The 17,424-nt window shown below is 56.5% G+C and overlaps 1 protein-coding gene across 5 annotated transcripts in view; it reads right to left on the bottom strand.

The window, feature by feature from the left end:
• The window catches only part of PRKAG2 (protein kinase AMP-activated non-catalytic subunit gamma 2), a 258,595-nt gene that overhangs the window by 165,084 nt on the left and 76,087 nt on the right, over positions 1-17,424 (bottom strand). For all 5 annotated transcript variants that reach the window (XM_027051158.2, XM_027051161.2, XM_027051160.2 and 2 more), the window contains one exon: positions 12,079-12,358. In XM_027051158.2, the coding sequence (XP_026906959.1) occupies positions 12,079-12,358 (280 nt within the window). The remainder of the gene's footprint in view (positions 1-12,078; positions 12,359-17,424) is intronic.

Genomic DNA, 17,424 nt, shown 5'->3' with positions numbered 1-17,424 from the left:
CTGGTCTTGGTCTGGGGTGGCGGGGGAGAGGGTAAGGCATTGTCGCTCTCAGAGCCAGGAGCCCCCAAGGGGGAGAAGACAGAAAAGGGAGCCCCGGGGGACCCCAAATGACTTTCCCCTTTACAGTGTGATGGGGACCAGCCCTTTTCCTGCAGGTTACGGCAGCTTTTCATCCTTCCTCTAGATACATCTGCTTACCCAGCTGCGCCCTCCGCCCAGACCCCCGTGCTCTCCTCAGGGAGGACCACAGTCAGAGGCCTCGGGGGCGGGGGGGGGGGCACTGTGTTGCTTAAGGCTCTGCCTTAAGCACGTGGACCTGGAAGAGCGTGGGGGAAAGTAAGAGGCAAGCGAGTGGAACACGAAACACACGATCTTCCGGAAGACAGAAGGTACCCGAAGCAGATCGGAGGGGAACACGGAGCGCGCAGATACTTAAAATAACAGTTGTATTTCTGAGTTCTGGGGGACTGCTCACGGCAAGCCTGATCTTAAGGTACGGCTTTCTGGAGATGGCAGGGTTTGAGGACGTCTCAAAGGAGGCAGGAGGCCACCAAGACAGATCTCCAGGTCTACTCCAGCGGCTCCCAGCTGGTCCCCCCCGACCCTCCCTGCCCAGTAGCCGGCTAATGCCTCCAGAGAGCAGGACATTTGCTGAACAACACGTGCTGACGATCGCTCAGCGAAAACCTGGAGTCCTGCCCTGGCCTGCAAGGCCCCTGCCCCGCCTCGCGGACCTCACCAGCATCTCCCTCCTCGCTCAGTTCTAGCCACACCAGCACAAGGCTCGGCAGGTGCCCCCGCTCAGGACCCCTGTGCCATTCCTCCCTCTGCGGGTGCACCTGCCCACACGCCCATCCGGCTGGTCGGCTCCCCGGTTCTATCCCACCGTTGCTCGATGCCTCCGTTTCCCATGGCCCAACACGGAACAGCAGCCTCCAACCCCTATCCATACGTCTCCTTTTCTCTCCTCCCTAGAACGTAATCCCCACAAGGGCAGGAGCTCACTTCCTGCTGGCTGTATCCCGGGTGCCTGGCACATAGCAGGTTCTCATTAAATACCAACTGAGCAAATGTAATCAAAGTGAAATGATCCCCCCCACCTTCAACCCCCCTTAAAAGGCCTGGTGGGGGCTGGTCAGGTGTGAGGTCCAACCGTCTGCTCAGGGACGTCAGCTTTCTTCTGTGTGGGCTGTGCATTTGAAGGTAGACTTCCCAAGCTGGGAAAAACCAGGCAGGGACAGCGAGCGAGTCCTGCCTCTGTCCTCCGGGCAGAGCCAACCAGCTGGGGCATAAGGCTCAGCACGTGAGGCTGTATCGCCCCCTAGTGGTCACTCGGCCACAAAGCCAGAAAAACCCCAGAAGCGTGCAGTGCCCGATGGGGGGCTGTTAATGGAACCCAGATCTGCTCTCTCACCCCCACATTTTTCTATGGAAAATCAGGTTCAAACGAGCATTCGGAATATGGAGGCAAAAGGGGGACACAGAGTAAACCCGTCTTGTCTTGAACGCAGGAGAGATTTAACACGGATGGCCTTCACTCGGCTCTGTGGTTCGAGGTCGACCGGCCGCCCCGGGACTTTGGACCCACGGCGGCCATCCCTTCAGAGCCGCTCAAGTCATTGAACACAACGTAGGAACTTTTCAAAAGCAAACCTTTTTTTTTCTTTTTTTAAGGAAACAGTGGGAGGAATGGCATATAGAAAAAGTGAGTTTACAGAAGGCAGAACTCTAACAGCCAGACCTGGCCCAAAGTCGGCCTGATAAGCGTGTTCGGTTATCTACTTTGTTGAGGGTGAGTTTGGGAGGAAAAAAACAAAAAGGCTGGGAACTGACATTTTTGTGACGCTTTTGCTCACCTGCACTGGGCACTTCCCCTGTCTTAAGACTTCTGCACTGCTCTTGGCTGGCTCAGTCATGGTCACCTTATGGGACTTCTCCTTCCCTCACCATCCTCCACAAAACAGCACCCCCATCTGCCTCTGTACCCTGCTCTAGTTTTCTTCATAGCACAGGGGGAAATTAAAGACTGTGCTCCAGTTCTCCTCCTGCCCCCAGCCTTCCATCTGGAATATTCCCAATTTTTCAGCATTGCTCTGGTTGCCATCCGGATGAATCTCACCTCTGTTACCAGAGAGACGTGTATCAGTCAGGATCCTTTACTGGCCTATACCAGAAAAACATAACTTAAAAGAGACTAAACTACAAGGACATGGGTCATCTAGAATGCTAAGCTCAGTGATGTAAGAGGATTACGTTCCCGCCTTCTTGTTCCGCCATCTTGCATGTTGGCTATGGTCACAAGATGGCCACCGTGGCTGGAAACCACAAAGTAAGGAGAGGGAATTGGTTCTCGTGTGTCTCTTTTTTGTTGGGGGAGGTGCGTCTTCTTTGATTCCTCACAGAGTTCTCCTTACATTTTGTTGGCAAGACATAGGTCCCGGTTCACCCTCCAGGCCAGTGGCCCCGAAGCCAGGCACTTCCCCAATGGGAAGGGGATAATTCCAACTGAATCAGACCAATGGGAGGTCCTGCTCTGGGGCTGGGCCCCGAATAAAACCAGGCTCCGTGCAGAAGAAAGGGGAGGGGCAGCTGTCAGACGGGTTATCAGACTCCGCCAACACGTGGTAGGGACAGGCCATGCACTGGAACTTTGGAGAAGGAGGGGCCAGCGGACAGGGGGCAGAAAAGACAAGAGAAAGGGGCTGCACGTAGCAGCTGAGGACAGCATGGCCGCCTTCTGAGTCTCCAGAACTCCAGACGATCTCGGCAACAGGCAGGAAAACATTTCTCAGAACGTGCCTAATAGAGGAAGGGGGCTCAGCTATCTGACAGTATTTACGCAGATGTGTGCACATGCTCTAGCATATATATGTATGTGTGAGGACCAAAGAGGTGCAGAAGAGACTGTATCGTGGCTCTTCAGGGCCCCAGGGAGGAGCCACCACTGCGAGGCAGGGTCAATTCAGTGAAGTCAGAGGGGCGGCCTGGTTCTTCTCAGGAGCAAAATCCGGGAGTCCTCAGGAAAAGGACGGGTCACACTGTGCACAGCACCTGCCGCGTTCAGACCAGACGAGCTCACACACACCGACGTCACTACCAAGCCTTGGGACCCAGAACAAGTCACTTTTGTCAGGGATTAGCAGCCGTCTTGCAGACCTGACCTTGAGCCTGAGCTCAGAGCTCACTGATAAACGCCGTGGCAGCCACCTGCAGAAACGTGCTTCGTGGTGCGAACAGGAGGTCCCCACCCGCAGCAGCGCAAGTCCCCGAACAACCCGGAGGGACCCAGATGGCCTCGGAGTGGGTGAAGGCAGTACTGGGGAGACAGACAGCCTTGTCGGGGCCACGAGGACAAACGGAGGCGTCCCCCAAGCACAAGCCCAGCAGTCTAATGGAGAACAGAAGCCGACACCAGCGAGGGACACAGGCTCACGTCCCTGGCCTGTCACAACCTGCCGGCGTATTGACATTGGCTCTCAGCCTATAAATGCGCTCATCTCTCCTATCTTAAAACAGGCCAATCCAAAACTTCCATTAACGCCAAGCCACCCACTCACTCCCAGTCTACCTTCACACCTCAGGATCGGCTCAGGGGGGTCCCAGCAAGAAATGAGTCCAGGTTCTCAGTGGTTCCACGTGAGAAGGGTTTCTCTTGCTCGTGTCTCCGTCCCGCCCAGGAAGGCGGCTGGCCCCGCTGCCCTCCCCACTGAGGCACCGGATCCGGGCCCCCAGCCTCCGACACCCTCAGCACCCGGCTGTCTTCGCCTCCAGCCTTGTAGACGCACACGGGCAGGAAGTGATATCCTGTCCCCGACTTTGGTGGAAACCCCTTTACATGCAGGGAGGGGCCGGGAGGAGTAGAGGAGCTCACGCCACCTTTGGGCACCAGGTATCTGCCGCCCCTCCCTCCCCTCCCCTTCCCTTCTGACCCAAACACCTTGAAAGAAGCCATCTCTGTCTCAGTCCTTGGCCTGGTAACACGCTCTCCTTCCTTCCCCGGCTACTCAAACTGCCCTCTTGGAAAGTCGCAGTGACAAAGCACATCAGGAACGTATTGCCTAGGGGCGCCTGGGGGCTCAGTCGGTTAAGCCCCGACTTCCGCTCAGGTCATGATCTCACGGTTCATGGGTTTGAACCCTGCATCGGGCTCTGTGCTGACGGCTCAGAGCCTGGAGCCTGCTTCGGATTCTGCATCTCCCTCTCTTTCTCTCTCAAAAATAAATAAACATGAAAAAATAATAATAAATGTATTGCCTCGCAGTCTGCAGGTTCAAAGTCTGAAACTGAGGTGTCAGCAGCTCCCCCGGAAAAGCCGCCAGATCCTTCCTTGCCTCTTCCAGCTTCCGGTGCTGCTGGCAACCCCTGGCATCCCTCAGCTTCTAGAACCACCCCACCGGTCTCTGCCTTTGTCACGTGGCTTCACCCCGCGTGCCCGTCTTCTTACAAAACACAAGTCATGTTGGATTTGGTGCCCACCTGACTCTAGTAGGGCTTTATGTTAATTACACCTGCCATGGCTTTATTTCAATCAGGTCACGTTCAGAGATGACTGGGGGTTAGGACCCCAACATCTCTCTTCGGCGGGGACACAGTTAAATCCACAAAAGTTATTATAAGGGTTAAGCGAACTTGTATATTTTTATAATCTACCGAATAGTGCCTGGAATAAGTTACTCATCTCACCTGAGTCTCCAACTAGCCCTTGCCTGACAACTTGACTTTAATGCCTTTCTCTGACCCCCGTATCCCTGCCCCGCTAACCTGACCCTGCCCATGGCATTTGCATCTGGACCCAGTGTCTTCCTAACACGATTGGACAACCTCCTCCACAATGCTTTTGCGTGTCTGTTGTGCGCAGAGCCTGAAGGCTATTCGTGTACCTCCAGGAACTACAATAAAACAGCAATTTCAGACCCCATCTCAGGCCCTTTCTCTGGGACACCACGTGAATAGCACAACAGAGCACAACGCAGAATACTCAGCCCCCTCCCGCAAGTCTTCTAGAAAGATCCCAAGATGCCATCATCAATTCTCACACACGCTCAGCCGTTAAGGGTGAGGAAGCAGCTGGCCGTAGGCCTGAAGTCTATGTTCTAGAATCACTCATGGCAACAACAACGTTTACCAAAATCCATGCGGGAAGCTGCTTGCAAAAAGGGGACATTTGGGGGAAAACACTAATTGGTGGGAACCTGGGAGGGTGGTGTGGAGTCTGGAGGTGGGAAGTGAGGCTATAACAAAACTCACGGGCCAGAAACCTGCCTCCTCCTCTTGGGTGTCAGAAATGGTCTCAGGGACAGAAATGCCTCAGGGCTGGTTTGGTGCTCCCTACCCCAAACTTCTTAATTTTTAAATTTTTTTTTCTTTATTTACTCTTGAGAGAGAGACAGGGTGTGAGCAGGGGAGGAGCATAGAGAGAAGGAGACACAGAATCTGAAGCAGGCTCCAGGCTCTGAGCCATCAGCACAGAGCCTGACGCGGGGCTCAAACCCACAGACCGTGAGATCATGCCCTGAGCCGAAGTCGGATGCTCAACCGACTGAGCCACCCAGGCGCCCCTCTACCCCAAACTTTTAAAGCTCATTTATAATCAATAACGAGACCGGTATCATGGCTGTGTGTTGGCATTTCTACTGTCATATCTTTATGCTGACTTTTGAGCCAAAACATCATTTGCCCAAAGAGATCCCTTTACAGTTAGAAAATCCATCCTCAAAAGCCAACGACGGGGGTGCCTGGGTGGCTCAGTCGGTTGAGCGTCTGACTTCGGTTGTCAAATTTCCAGGACCCTTCCCCAGTAGGAGGTAAAAAGGACCTGATTTGTCTGAAGGCTGGTGGTTACTGAGAGGCTAAGCCACCAAGGGCTTCAGATACTCAGTTTCACAATCAGGAAATCTTTCTTCAGGATTAAGCCAAAATGAGGTTTTTGTTTCTTATGGAAATGTAAACTACCCGAGAGAGAGCTCTCCCTTTGAACAAAACGCACGCCTCTTTCCTCTCCGAAGGTTTGGAAAGAAGCCTGGCCGATAAAATCTTGAATCCGAAGAGGAAGAGAGGGGAATTCTTCTAGAAATGTCAGGGGGAGGCGCGAGGTCTGGGCTTTCCAAGTTATAATGACTGACATCAAAGTGTCCACCGGGGTGAGAGAATCCAGTGAGTTCTACAGTTCTCTGTCAAGCGGAGCATGCTATAGACGTGGTGTGACCAAATCTGGCCCAGTTTCAAAAGCATCATGAAGGAAATGACGGTTTGTGTCCTCATAATTCATAGCCTGCCTTGCTCCACAAAGGATCCGGGCACTTTACAAGGAGACAGAAGATACATCTGGATATTGTGAGTTCAAACTAGGGCGGGAGGACGGGCACGAGACTTCCGGGGGGGGGGGCGGGGCACAGGACCTGAATGAGGAAGGTCTCACATCTGCAGACCTCGGCCAGCTCGAAGCCGTCTACCCGGGTGCGGGTGGGAGCCAGCCGCCCCGGGGACCTGTGGCCAGCCTGGTGGCGCCCCCTGGCCGCAGCCTAGAGAATGGACCTCAGGGCGCCCCCGTGATTCGATTCCCATGCTGAAGTTACTTCCAGGAGAAAGCGTGCCCTTTGCCAGCGGAAGACAGAAATCCTGGAGAAAGACCATGGACAACTGAGCTCAGGACAAGCTCTCCCACCTGGGGCTACCGCTGCTAGAAGGCAGGAAAGAATGCGCTCCAGGGACAGACCAAGGAAGGGATACGTGCTGGTCCCTGTGGGCACGGGTCCTACGGGAGCCTGAGATGGAGACTAAAAAAGGTGTTCGACGGGGCTTGCTGGAAGGTCACCGAGAAGCCACAGGCCGGGGCCGGCGGCTGAGGAAAGAGGTCCAGGCTGGCGGGTTGGCGGCTTCTTCCCTCCGCAAGGCGGCCTGGGACCCGACGTCCACCTCGGGAGGCAGAGGGCGAGGCCCGATGATGGACGGACGTGCATGACAACTCAGAGCAGCTGCGGGGCCTGAGGGAGCCAGGGATGTGGCCTCCGCGGCAAGCGGTCTTCTGTGCGAAGGCCAGAGGGAATCCTCTCCGCCGGCCGGGCTCCGAGGGAGCATCGGTGTGCGTGCGTGCGTGTTTGCTTTTTTGAAGCGGTCTTCCTTCCGTGGTCAGTTTTCAGTTGTCTTTCCTTTACCGTCGCTGCGAAGAGTCGTGCTTCTCCAAGCCGCCGAGACCTGTCGCTGAATGCGGGCAATGCCCCGTCTTCGGAAGCGGCAGGCCTGAGAGCCCAGGCCAGCGGGCGGACTCACCGATGAACAAAGGCAAGGGGTTTGTTGGATGCCCTCTAAGTGCCCAGCGCCGTTCTAGACACTGAGAAAAGAGCCCGGGACGAAACAGAGGCCCTCGTCTCACAGCGCGTACGTTCTGGAGGGAAGGGCAGCCGAGAGAAGCGATAAAGACCCGCTATCTGCAGCGGAGAAAAAGCAGTGTGATGTGGAGAATGCTTCTATTCTGTGCAGGCGTCCGAGGAGGGCCCTTCCAAAGAGGAGGTGTTGAGGGGCTCCCGGGGGCTCAGTCGGTTGAGCGTCTGACTTCTGCTCAGGTCACGATCTCGCGGTCCGTGAGTTCGAGCCCCGCGTCGGGCCCTGTGCTGACAGCTCGGGGCCTGGAGCCCGCGTCAGATTCTGTGTCTCCCTCTCTCTCTGCCCCTCCCCAACTCACACCCTGTATCTCTCTCTGTCTCAAAAATAAATAAACATTAAAAAAAAAAAAGAGGAGGTGTTAAGGGGCAGGGCGGGAGCTGGGGGTGCAGTGGTCTCCCCTGAACGCAGGAGCACCCCTCTAGAGGTGTCCCTGCCCCTCTGTCCTCCCCAGAACAGTAACTGAGCTTCGGGCTCTGGTCTCACTGCCCAAACTCCCACGTCCCGCCCAGCTCAAATCCACCCTCTGGAGTCTTCCGTTCACTCCCTGGACCCCATCACGTACCTAAGCATTGCTCCCTCGGATAGCTAGCTCGTGCTTTTCCCACGCGGATCATCTAACTCTTCTCTACCCAGACCAATGTACCGACGCTCTCAGCATCAAGCCTGCAAGCTTCCGGGGACGGTGAGAAAGGCTGTGAACGCTCCCATGGCGTTTACACACATATTTTTTGCACCCTTTACAAAGGCCTGACACCCCAAGATTTTCATCCACTTTTCGGGGCGTTTAAGTAACATGTAAAGTTTTGTTCCACATGGAAGTGAGTTTGGTGCAAGGAACAACCAAGGAAATACCTCTATTTTCCTTTCTCTTCAATGGCCGGCTATTGTCCTATTATTGGCTTATATATTCCTAAAATCCCCTCCTTTAAAGAAGAGTCTTCGTATCTGGGTTAAAAGTAGATTCGGGAGTTAGGCCACCTGAGTTCAGATCTTGGTTCCACCGCTTACCAGCTGTGTGGCCTTTGCTCAATGACTTGCCCTCTCTGTGGCTCAGTTTTTATTTTGATAAAAATGGTAAAAATACGACTTTATAGGGGTTTTTATGAAGATTAAAACAATTGTTACATAGGACACACTTAGAATGCACGTAATAGGCATTTGTAATTATTTATGTTTATCAGGCAGAATATTTACATTATAATAATTAATAACGATTAGAAAGCAAAGTTTAGTGACGTGACATTAAGCCACTCTTGAGGTCCTGCCTTGCTGACTGTGCAAGATTGTTTTATTATTATCTAAAAAACTTTGGGGTGCCTGGGTGGCTCAGTCGGTTAGGTGTCCGACTTTGGCTCAGGTCATGATCTCGTGGTCCGTGAGCTCGAGCCCCGCATCAGGCTCTGTGCTGGCAGCTCAGAGCCTGGAGCCTGCTTTGGATTCTGTGTCTCCCTCTCTCTCTGCCCCTCCCTCCCTCCTGCTCTGTCTCCCTCTCTCAAAAATCAATATTAAAAAATTTTAAAAACCTTTAAACTATTATTTGAATTCAGGAACATACTGCCATGGGCTTTCCTTTCCTTTCCTCATCTCCAAAGGCAAGATCAAGTTCTAAAAAAACATCTTTCGAAGATAAAGGTTCGCTGTTCTGGAAGCTTCTACTGCCACAAGGCCACTTCGGATTTCTTGAGGTGCTAGACAGGGTCCATTCTGGACCATAATGTCTCCACTGCAACTGCTCGATCCTGCCACTGCAACGTGAAAGCGGCCACACTCCAAAGAAATAAAGGGGTGTGACTGTTTCAATAAAGCTTTATTTACAACAACTGGTGGCAGGCCAGAGTTCGTCCCCAGGCTATAGTCTGCCCACCAGTGTATGAGAGGAAGAGGCAAAAAAGCAGATTATGGTTTTGGGTGGGGTAAGACCCTGACCCTCAAGAGAAACAGGTTTGCTCCTACATAGTGGGGCTGCAGGCAGTACGAGAAAGACCCAGAAGCCCCAAGACATGTCTCGAATCAACGTGCCACTGGACCTTAGGCCAGAGGTAAATATCAGTGGAAGACTGCAGCCACGCCACGGAGGCAGCTCCTCCATGAGATAAGATCCTTCTAGAACAGAGCTTTGGTTCTCTCCCCTGGGCCAAGAACGCCCGCCAGCCTGGGTACCCACTGGTGCCAGGGCCAGATGTACCATCTGGAACTGAAGCTCCCACCTAGATTCCCTTCCTCGCTCTCAGAGTGTCTGAAGACCGAATTATCTCCTTTTCCTTTTTTAGTTCCCCCTTGAAGAGGAGCGTGATCGTTTCTGTCTTCCTGCTTCCTTTCCCCCTAACAACCAATCACGGTGTTTATCCAGCTTGCGTGTGTATCCGTGCCACCGGGGAGGCTGCTGAACTTTTAGGTCCTGTGCCACCCTGTGGGCCCTAAGTCACACGATAGAGAGGCAGGCGGCAGATAGAACTCGAGGAGGCATCACCTTGAGAGGGTGGACTCGGAAAACATCCTTGGTTGGTGGTTCAAGGGCGGCAGCATGGGCGGGTGTCCTGGGACCTGGTCTTCTCTGGTCTGAACATCCCTTCCCAGAGAGCTTCTGTGGAGAAGCCAAGCGCCCACCCCCACGAAATCAATGCTTGTCTTTAGGAGCAGCTGAAGCCATTCCAAAGCTCTCCTGAGCCCCTTCTGCAGCTGCCTCGCCAGATGGTAGAAAGGAGCCTTGACAAGCAATGCCTACTCCATAGCATCTTATGAGACGGACCTTTGAAAGAGTATCTTCCGGCCAAGAACATGGAAGAACCCTTTACAATGCCGAACAGAAAAAGGCAGCAAGGGCTCCTGCTTCCCAGGGAGCTGAGAGTCTGGCCCTTGTCCACTAGCCAACATCCCACCCTCCCAGACCCCGTATCGTGGCTTCTCCTTTCTACCTTCAGAAAGGACCCTGGTCGTAACAGGCTGGCCACTCCACACCCACAAAATCGTCTATGCCCCCAGCCCGTGATGTGAACTGTACATCTCGGCTTTTCCCATACAACCTGTGTCCTGTCTTGGAGAGTGTACCCCAGACTCATGCCTTCCCAGGAACCTCAGAGGGTGACCTTTCTGAAAACAGGGTCACCGCAGATCCCCTCACGCTAGAGTCGGACGGGCTGCTAATCCAATATGATTTAGCTCTTATAAGAAGAGAAGAGCCTCACGGACGTAGACACAGGCGACGATGGACGCAGAGACAGAGATCGGAGAGATGCTTCGACAAGCCAAGGGACACCGAGGATTTCTGGCAGCACCCGAAGCCAAGAGGAAGTCGCGGAAGATTCTTCTCTAGACCCTTCAGAGGGAGCACCGCCCTACCGACATCTTGATTTTGGACTTCCGGCCTCCAGAAACGTGAAAATAGACATTTCTGTTGTCCCAACCATCCAGGTTGGGGTACTTTGTTACGGCAGCCCCAGGAGCCTGATGCAGCCTCGTTCTGTCATAACCAACGGAGGCTTGATGCCACCGTTGAAGAAACAGGACACGCCGATGAAGATCTGATATCCCCTCCTCTTAGAGGACATTTGAGAATTTCAGCATCTCTGTCAAGGAAGCTGGGGATGCTTCCTAGCATGCAAGGACATCGGTGCTGGGACACAGGCCTCCCTCGTGGGCTTTGTATATATAGTTCCCAACTACATGTTGCCCCCCTGATGTCCCCTGGAGGGCCACTGTGTCCTATGACATCTGTGAATTTATGCTTAGGTCTGCTCATCGAGGGGGATGACTTCGGGGGTACTGGCAACAATATCCCACACCACAAAAGAAAAGAAAAGAAAAGAAAAGAAAAGAAAAGAAAAGAAAAGAAAAGAAGAGCATTCCCCGCCCTCTCCTTGCAAATCACAGAGTCTGAATTTGCACCGCGTGCCCAAGAGCATTCCCCGCCCTCTCCTTGCAAATCACAGAGTCTGAATTTGCACCGCGTGCCCCGGCCTTGCAGATAGAGTATCGCTTTAGCCTGCAGGTCCTGAGTGCAAATGCAGGCTGGGAAGAGACGACCTCAAGTCACTGCCCTCCCCAACAGGAGCTTTCCGTCATCAGAAAAACTCAGAAGGCGCGGGGCGATGCGCTGAGACACGGGGGAAGGAGAAAAACTCTGTCTCCTTTACAGGTTGCCTCGTGCATTTCCGCTTATGATCAACAGTGCTCCGCGGAGAGTATTTTCTCCTCTGCTCACAAACACTCACGAGCCTCGACTCTCTCTTAAGCATACGTTTCCTTCCCTTGTTTCTCTAGATCAACCCCAGCTGCCCAGAGCCCAGAACAGAAAGTGAGGATCTGTCAGAAACAGGGACGCTCAAACCCCATGAAACCAGCCACGGGCCGCGAGGGCCACCTCTGGCAGACCACAGCACTGCTGATTTCAGGGAAGGCTGCCGGCCAGAGTGTCTGCGGCTGTCCTTAGAAGTCACAGAGTGAGTACCGGGATGCTTCTGGTTAGCCTCGAACCGACGCCTTAGTACAGGGAGAAAGTGACAGGTGGAAAGCGGCAGTGTTCCGGGGCGACGGCTGTTCTTGGGGGATGGCCACAGACATAGGTACTCAGCACCAAGTCACCGACAGCCACCCAGCCAGCCTGGGCGCCCCGCAAATGGCACCGTGGCCCCGCGGGCCGTAGGGAAGTCCCCAGCGGCCCGGCACCCACCTGAAACAATAGCATCAATGTCTTACTTTTTCTGGAGCGGGAGAAGAACCTGATGCCCCCGGGCGAGGTAGACGGGTTGGAGTTGGGGGAAGATTCTTTGGAGGAGGAGCGAAAGATCCCGCTGAAGCTCATGCGGCGTGGGGAGCGCGGAGGGGACTCCTGGTAGGAAAATGGGAACACGGTTTTGGGAGAGCCGGGGCTGGCCTTGGGCCTCACAGGAGCAGACACGGGGCTGGAGGGCCGGTGCTGGGGGCCTCGAGAGAAGAACCCTTTGGAGGGGCTGCCCGAGCTGCAGGGGCTGTCCACCTGGGGAGAGACAGACAAACAGAGGAGTCACTCTGAGCACGGGCACTCAGACCTCAGCCCCGCACCGGACGCGTCGCGGCTGGACCGGTCCCTCCCCATATTCACCGCCACCGGGCTGCACCTTCGTGGCACCCCGCCCCAGAGACGGCCCCGAGCTCTTCTACACACCCCGGGAGTGACCCCACGGGCCGGAGGAAAGGACCTGACCCAGGGTGGCCCGTCCGCAGGCCCGTCAGCACCACCCAGGGCTCCGCTGACCTCCACCCAGCCCTCTAGAAGGGGCTTCCTGGAGCAGACGAGCACGGAAAAGGCAGCGACCCCTTTATCCTATTTGTGGGTCTATCTCCTGGCGTCTACTTCTTCACGCCTCACGTCTGTCCTTCTCGAGGTCTGACTACCCTGGCACGATGGTCTCTTGGCCCTCTTCGAAGGAGGAAACACAGGGGCGCCTGGGTGGCTTGGTCGGTCGACCTGATTCCGGCTCAGGTCGCGATCCCAGGGTCACGGGATCGAGCCCCGCGTCAGGCTCGGTGCTGGCAGCAGAAAGGCTGCTTACGATTCTCTGTCCCTCTCCCTCTGCCCCTTCCCTGCTCTCGCCCTCCCTAAAATAAATAAGTTAATAAATAATTTAATAAAGAAGTAACTTAATTCATAGAATTTAAAAAAATTCAGAGGAGGAAACGTATACCTCTAAGGCCTGAACCACGGCCGGCCTGGGGCTTGAATTCCTCCCCCCTCCCCCCCCCCCCAAGCTGCTGTGGCATTAGGATGACTGGGGCTGGTGACAGGGCTCAGGAAGGAAGTTAACAAGGCCCAGTTCGCTGGTGACCAGACCTTGTAGTTACGGTTTGAGAAACGACAACTCCGTCCACGGCGTCAAGCCGGGGCACGTGACTCACGCACTTGGACGGACGTCGGAAGCCAGAGCTACACCTGCAGCCTGAGCGCGAGGGTCTGACCCCGACTCACCCCTCACTGGGCCTCCCTGTGCACAACTTAGTCTCATCGTGCCTCAGTTTCCTCATCTGTAAGCCCAGGCGTCACGCCCGCCCGCCCCCGAGTCACAGGAGCTACCCTCTGCGCGTTCGTTTGCTCCTGTCGGTTTGGCAAACTTGCAACACGGGGGCCAGAAGGACCTCAGGGCCTACCCGGTCCCACGGTAGGAAAGAACAGCGACGGGTCCACGGGGCTCACGGGGCGAGGAGGAGGCCGGGCAGGGAACCGCCCAGCGTGCTGAGACCCCGCGATGCCACCCAGCTGGTGGCCACAGGCTCGCAAAGATAGGTGAGGGCACGAGGGCACGCACACGACCAGAGGTAGCATCTGTGGGGCTCTGGCCTCTGTCCCCGGGGGTGTCTGAGCGACCCAGGGCCCCTGTGAGCTCTTCCCCCACCAGAGGGCGCCCCGAACTGGGCTTACGACTCCTCGCTGGAGGTTATGCCCTCCCGGGAGTGGGGGTGGGGCTGAGGGGGGCCTCAGTGACCCTCAACCACAAGTCATTTCTCCCTACAACTCCCCACTTTATACTAGAGGGCCCGTGGGGCCATATGGGGGTGCCCAGGTGGGCTCCACGTCCGTCCCTTCAGTGAGTGAGCTTCTGAGCCAGAGGCCAGGACTACAACAGTCACAGACCACAAGCGCGTCTCCTTATAGAGAGGCGAATTTTTTTCTCTCTTTAGCCCTTGATATTGAAAGCCTTTAGACCTCCGCTCCCTGTGCTGAGTTCTCGATTTTGCCACTATCCCCCCCCACCTATGGGACTCAGGCTTCCTCACGTTGTTCTGAACCCCAAGAATGACTAAGAAGGAGACGTTCTCCACGCAGTAGACCAGACGCGCCTATGGCCAGGGGTGGGGGTGGGGGTGGGGGTGGGGAACGTCACACAAGGAGTGGAAGGTGACCCAACAGCGGGGCGATGCAGGCAAGGAGTCTGGACACGGAGACTGGAGTCTGAATCACGGCTCCGTTTCCAGCGGTGTGGACAAGCGACCTAAGGTCCAGGGCCCTCATCCATCCAAGGGGGGACACTAGGCCGGCCCACGGGGTGCGAAGTTGACTGGATCGACGGCGGGGAAGCACCGGGCACAGAGTGAGTACGCCATGCATATTTGATCCGTGCTCCTGGTCATGAATTTGTAACTAACAGTTGCCTGATGTTTGTGGCGCGTCAGGGGGGCAGGGCTGACTTATGGCGCGACACCACCTGCGGTGTAAGAACCTGACTCTTCCCCGAGGCTTTCCAGCAAGGGGATGGCACAGATTTGCTCAGGGCAGACCATCTGGTGGCCTCCACCATCGCTCACTGAGCACCCCTGAGCCCGAGGCCAGGGGAAGGGGCCAGCCGGAGGCACGGTGAAGGTCACAAAGCTGGTAAGCGGTGCCGTGGGACCTCAGGGCCCTTCCACCCTCTCCCTCCCGAGAGTGGCAGAAATAGCTGCTGGAGGGAGTGGGAGCAGCCCGGAAGACACGAAACGGAGTCAAGGTCAGGTTTGAGGGGCGGAGGCAGAGAGTCGGTCGCATTTAGGAACCAGCTGCGAGGCTAACCCCACAGGTGACCCCCGAGTTTGCCATGCTCCACAAGGCCCCGGAGGGCTCTGCAGGGAGAAGGCGGAGCTGCTGGGCACATGCCCGTGTTGGGCTCTGTGGGGGAAGGGAGAATGGCGGGCACGACGTGGCCGCCACGAGCCCGGAGCAGAGGGCCTTGAGCGCTGGCTTGGCCCTTATTTGGTAAACAAGGGGCACCCTAGGGTTCTCCTGACTGGAATGCCATTCTGCACTGAGAATTCCAGGCCGACGGAGTCAGACACGGAGGAGGGAACCCACAGGAAGTAGACCTCTCCCCAAAAAGGCCAAACAATGGTGGACACAGCCCGGCTCCCCCTTCTTCCGCGGGGGCCCACGCTGCCTGGCAGAGGGGAGATGAGATGGCCGGGCATGCCAGCCGTCTGTTCCCTGCAGGCTGGGCGGGGGCGATGCTGATTCGGGAGCCAACGGAAGCTGCCGGGGACGGGGCCGTGGCTCACGCCTGCTGGCAAGGCTGCGATGAAGCAATACTTCGATAAATGTAATTGGACGACGCGCCGCCTCTGGACGAACAAAAGGTCCCAGAGACTCCCAAGATGTGTGCAGTTCAGGAGCTAACGGGGAGCGGACTCTCCAGCCGTCGGCCAGGAGGGCACTGGGGCAAAGGCCAGGCCGCCTGGTGCTCAGATCTTTGCTGCAGGCCTTCCGCAGATGCCCCGTCCCACCCCAGGCGCCATGCCGGCTGACCCAGAGTGGCTGCAACGGTGCTGAACCATCCCCGAGATCCCGGCACTGGCCTGGCCCCAGATGCTGGCCTGGGAACTGCACGCCAGAGCTGTGCAGAGTCAAGGTGACCAGAAGCTTCCCACAGAGACACGGTATGTGACAAAGCGCTGCCATCTCTGGGGGCGGGGGCTCCGCGGACAGGGGTCCAGTGAGGAGGCCCGGAGATCCTGGATGACTGATGTGACAGATTGCCAGGCTGGCCGCTGGAATATTCAGGAACACCTGTCAAGGGGAGCTCAAGTGTAGCCCATCCACCCAGCTGCACAAGGGCTCCTGGGACGCAGGGGAGGCTGTGGGTGTCCGACTGTGTCCACAATTCTCCACCCAAGGAGCCTGGCGGCCCCTTGGTGGCCCTCTGTGGCCACCCTCACGTCCACGGAAAGGGCTAGATGTCAGCAGAATCGAAGCCACGCTCCCCTTCACAGGGGTGTCTACGCTTGGAACTGGATTGCTAACACGAAGGGGCAGAATCAGGCAGGGGAGGAGGGCAGCCCTCCCAAGGCATTTTGGGAACTCTTCTCAGCAGTGGCCTAACTCTGCTTCTCAGAAAGGCCGACCTTATGTCCAAACAATTCGAGGTTACTGGAGTCTAATTGAAAGGAGGATTGCCAGGGTTCAAGGTCAGGGGGAGGGAACGCCTGCCCTCTGGGGACGGGGTGGGGGTGGCAGGGGGGAGACCGAGGGATGGCCTTCGGGAATCAGGATCAGCGGGAATCCCAAGTGCCCCGCCCTGTCCACGTTCTTCTGCCGCGCCTTCCATCCGAGGCCTGTCTCCAGGCTACATCGGGCCACAGATGCAGGGGAGAAGCACCTTCCCAGCTAACCAGCACTCCAGTCCCTCCGTGTCCCATGCCCTTGTCAGACCATCTGGAACAATTCACTACCTTCTCGGGAGTCCGGACCTCCTCTCCCAGCCAGGCCATGGGCTGTTGAGGCCCATGTCCCAGACGTCACCATTGCCAATGTCCCCCGGCATTCCAAGGACACGCTGGAGGTGCAATAAACCCTCGTGGTCCCTTTCCGCTCCCAAGTCATGCGTCTGTGACAATGACTTTGCTCTGGAACCCTCTGGGAGCCACCAAAGTGGGGGCCGGCCGGGCTGGGTGAGGCCTCAGTCCTCGCCGTGTATCTTCACCGCATGCAAGGTTACGCCTCAGATTTTTCACCTCGAGGACGGGCTTCCTGGCGTCCAACCCCTGCGAGGAGGAAGACCCGCCCTGCAGCCGCAGACCGTGCCCTTCCGGGCTAGGAACTCCGCGGCTCCTTCCTGAGGGCATCCTCTGAGGGGCTCTTCGGGCTGGGCCACGGTGACCGTTAATCAAGTCGTTGGTTCGGTCGGGACAGGGAGCTGAGGCCAGCGGAACCCCGCAGGCCTAAACCAGGCTATGCTGTCTTAACTGTGTGCAATTCAAAATGCTTAGAGAACAGGCTAGCCCTCCGCCCTGGAGCTCCGGCCCCAACCCCGGGCTGTACCCAGAGCCGGAGTCGTGCGGCCCGGTACATCCGTGCCAAGACACTGCCCACGGCACCCGTGTGGCTGGGCCCCTCCTGAGGTCCCTTCCCCGCCCCCGGGGCCGTGGGTAACAGGGGCCGGGAAGAACTTGCTGCCCAGCTCTCTGCCCCACCCTCGCTCCCGACGGCCGGCCGCCTCGCCCTCCCCTTTCACGCCGCGCGCCCACTGGCGCTCACGGGATACGCACTTCTTGTCGGCGGCCTGACCCCACACGGCCGTCAGCCTTGCCGAGACACCGGCTGAC

This window comes from Acinonyx jubatus, chromosome A2 (assembly GCF_027475565.1).
Source record: "Acinonyx jubatus isolate Ajub_Pintada_27869175 chromosome A2, VMU_Ajub_asm_v1.0, whole genome shotgun sequence".
Lineage (NCBI taxonomy): Eukaryota > Metazoa > Chordata > Mammalia > Carnivora > Felidae > Acinonyx > Acinonyx jubatus.
This window is presented reverse-complemented; position numbering and strand designations above follow the sequence as displayed.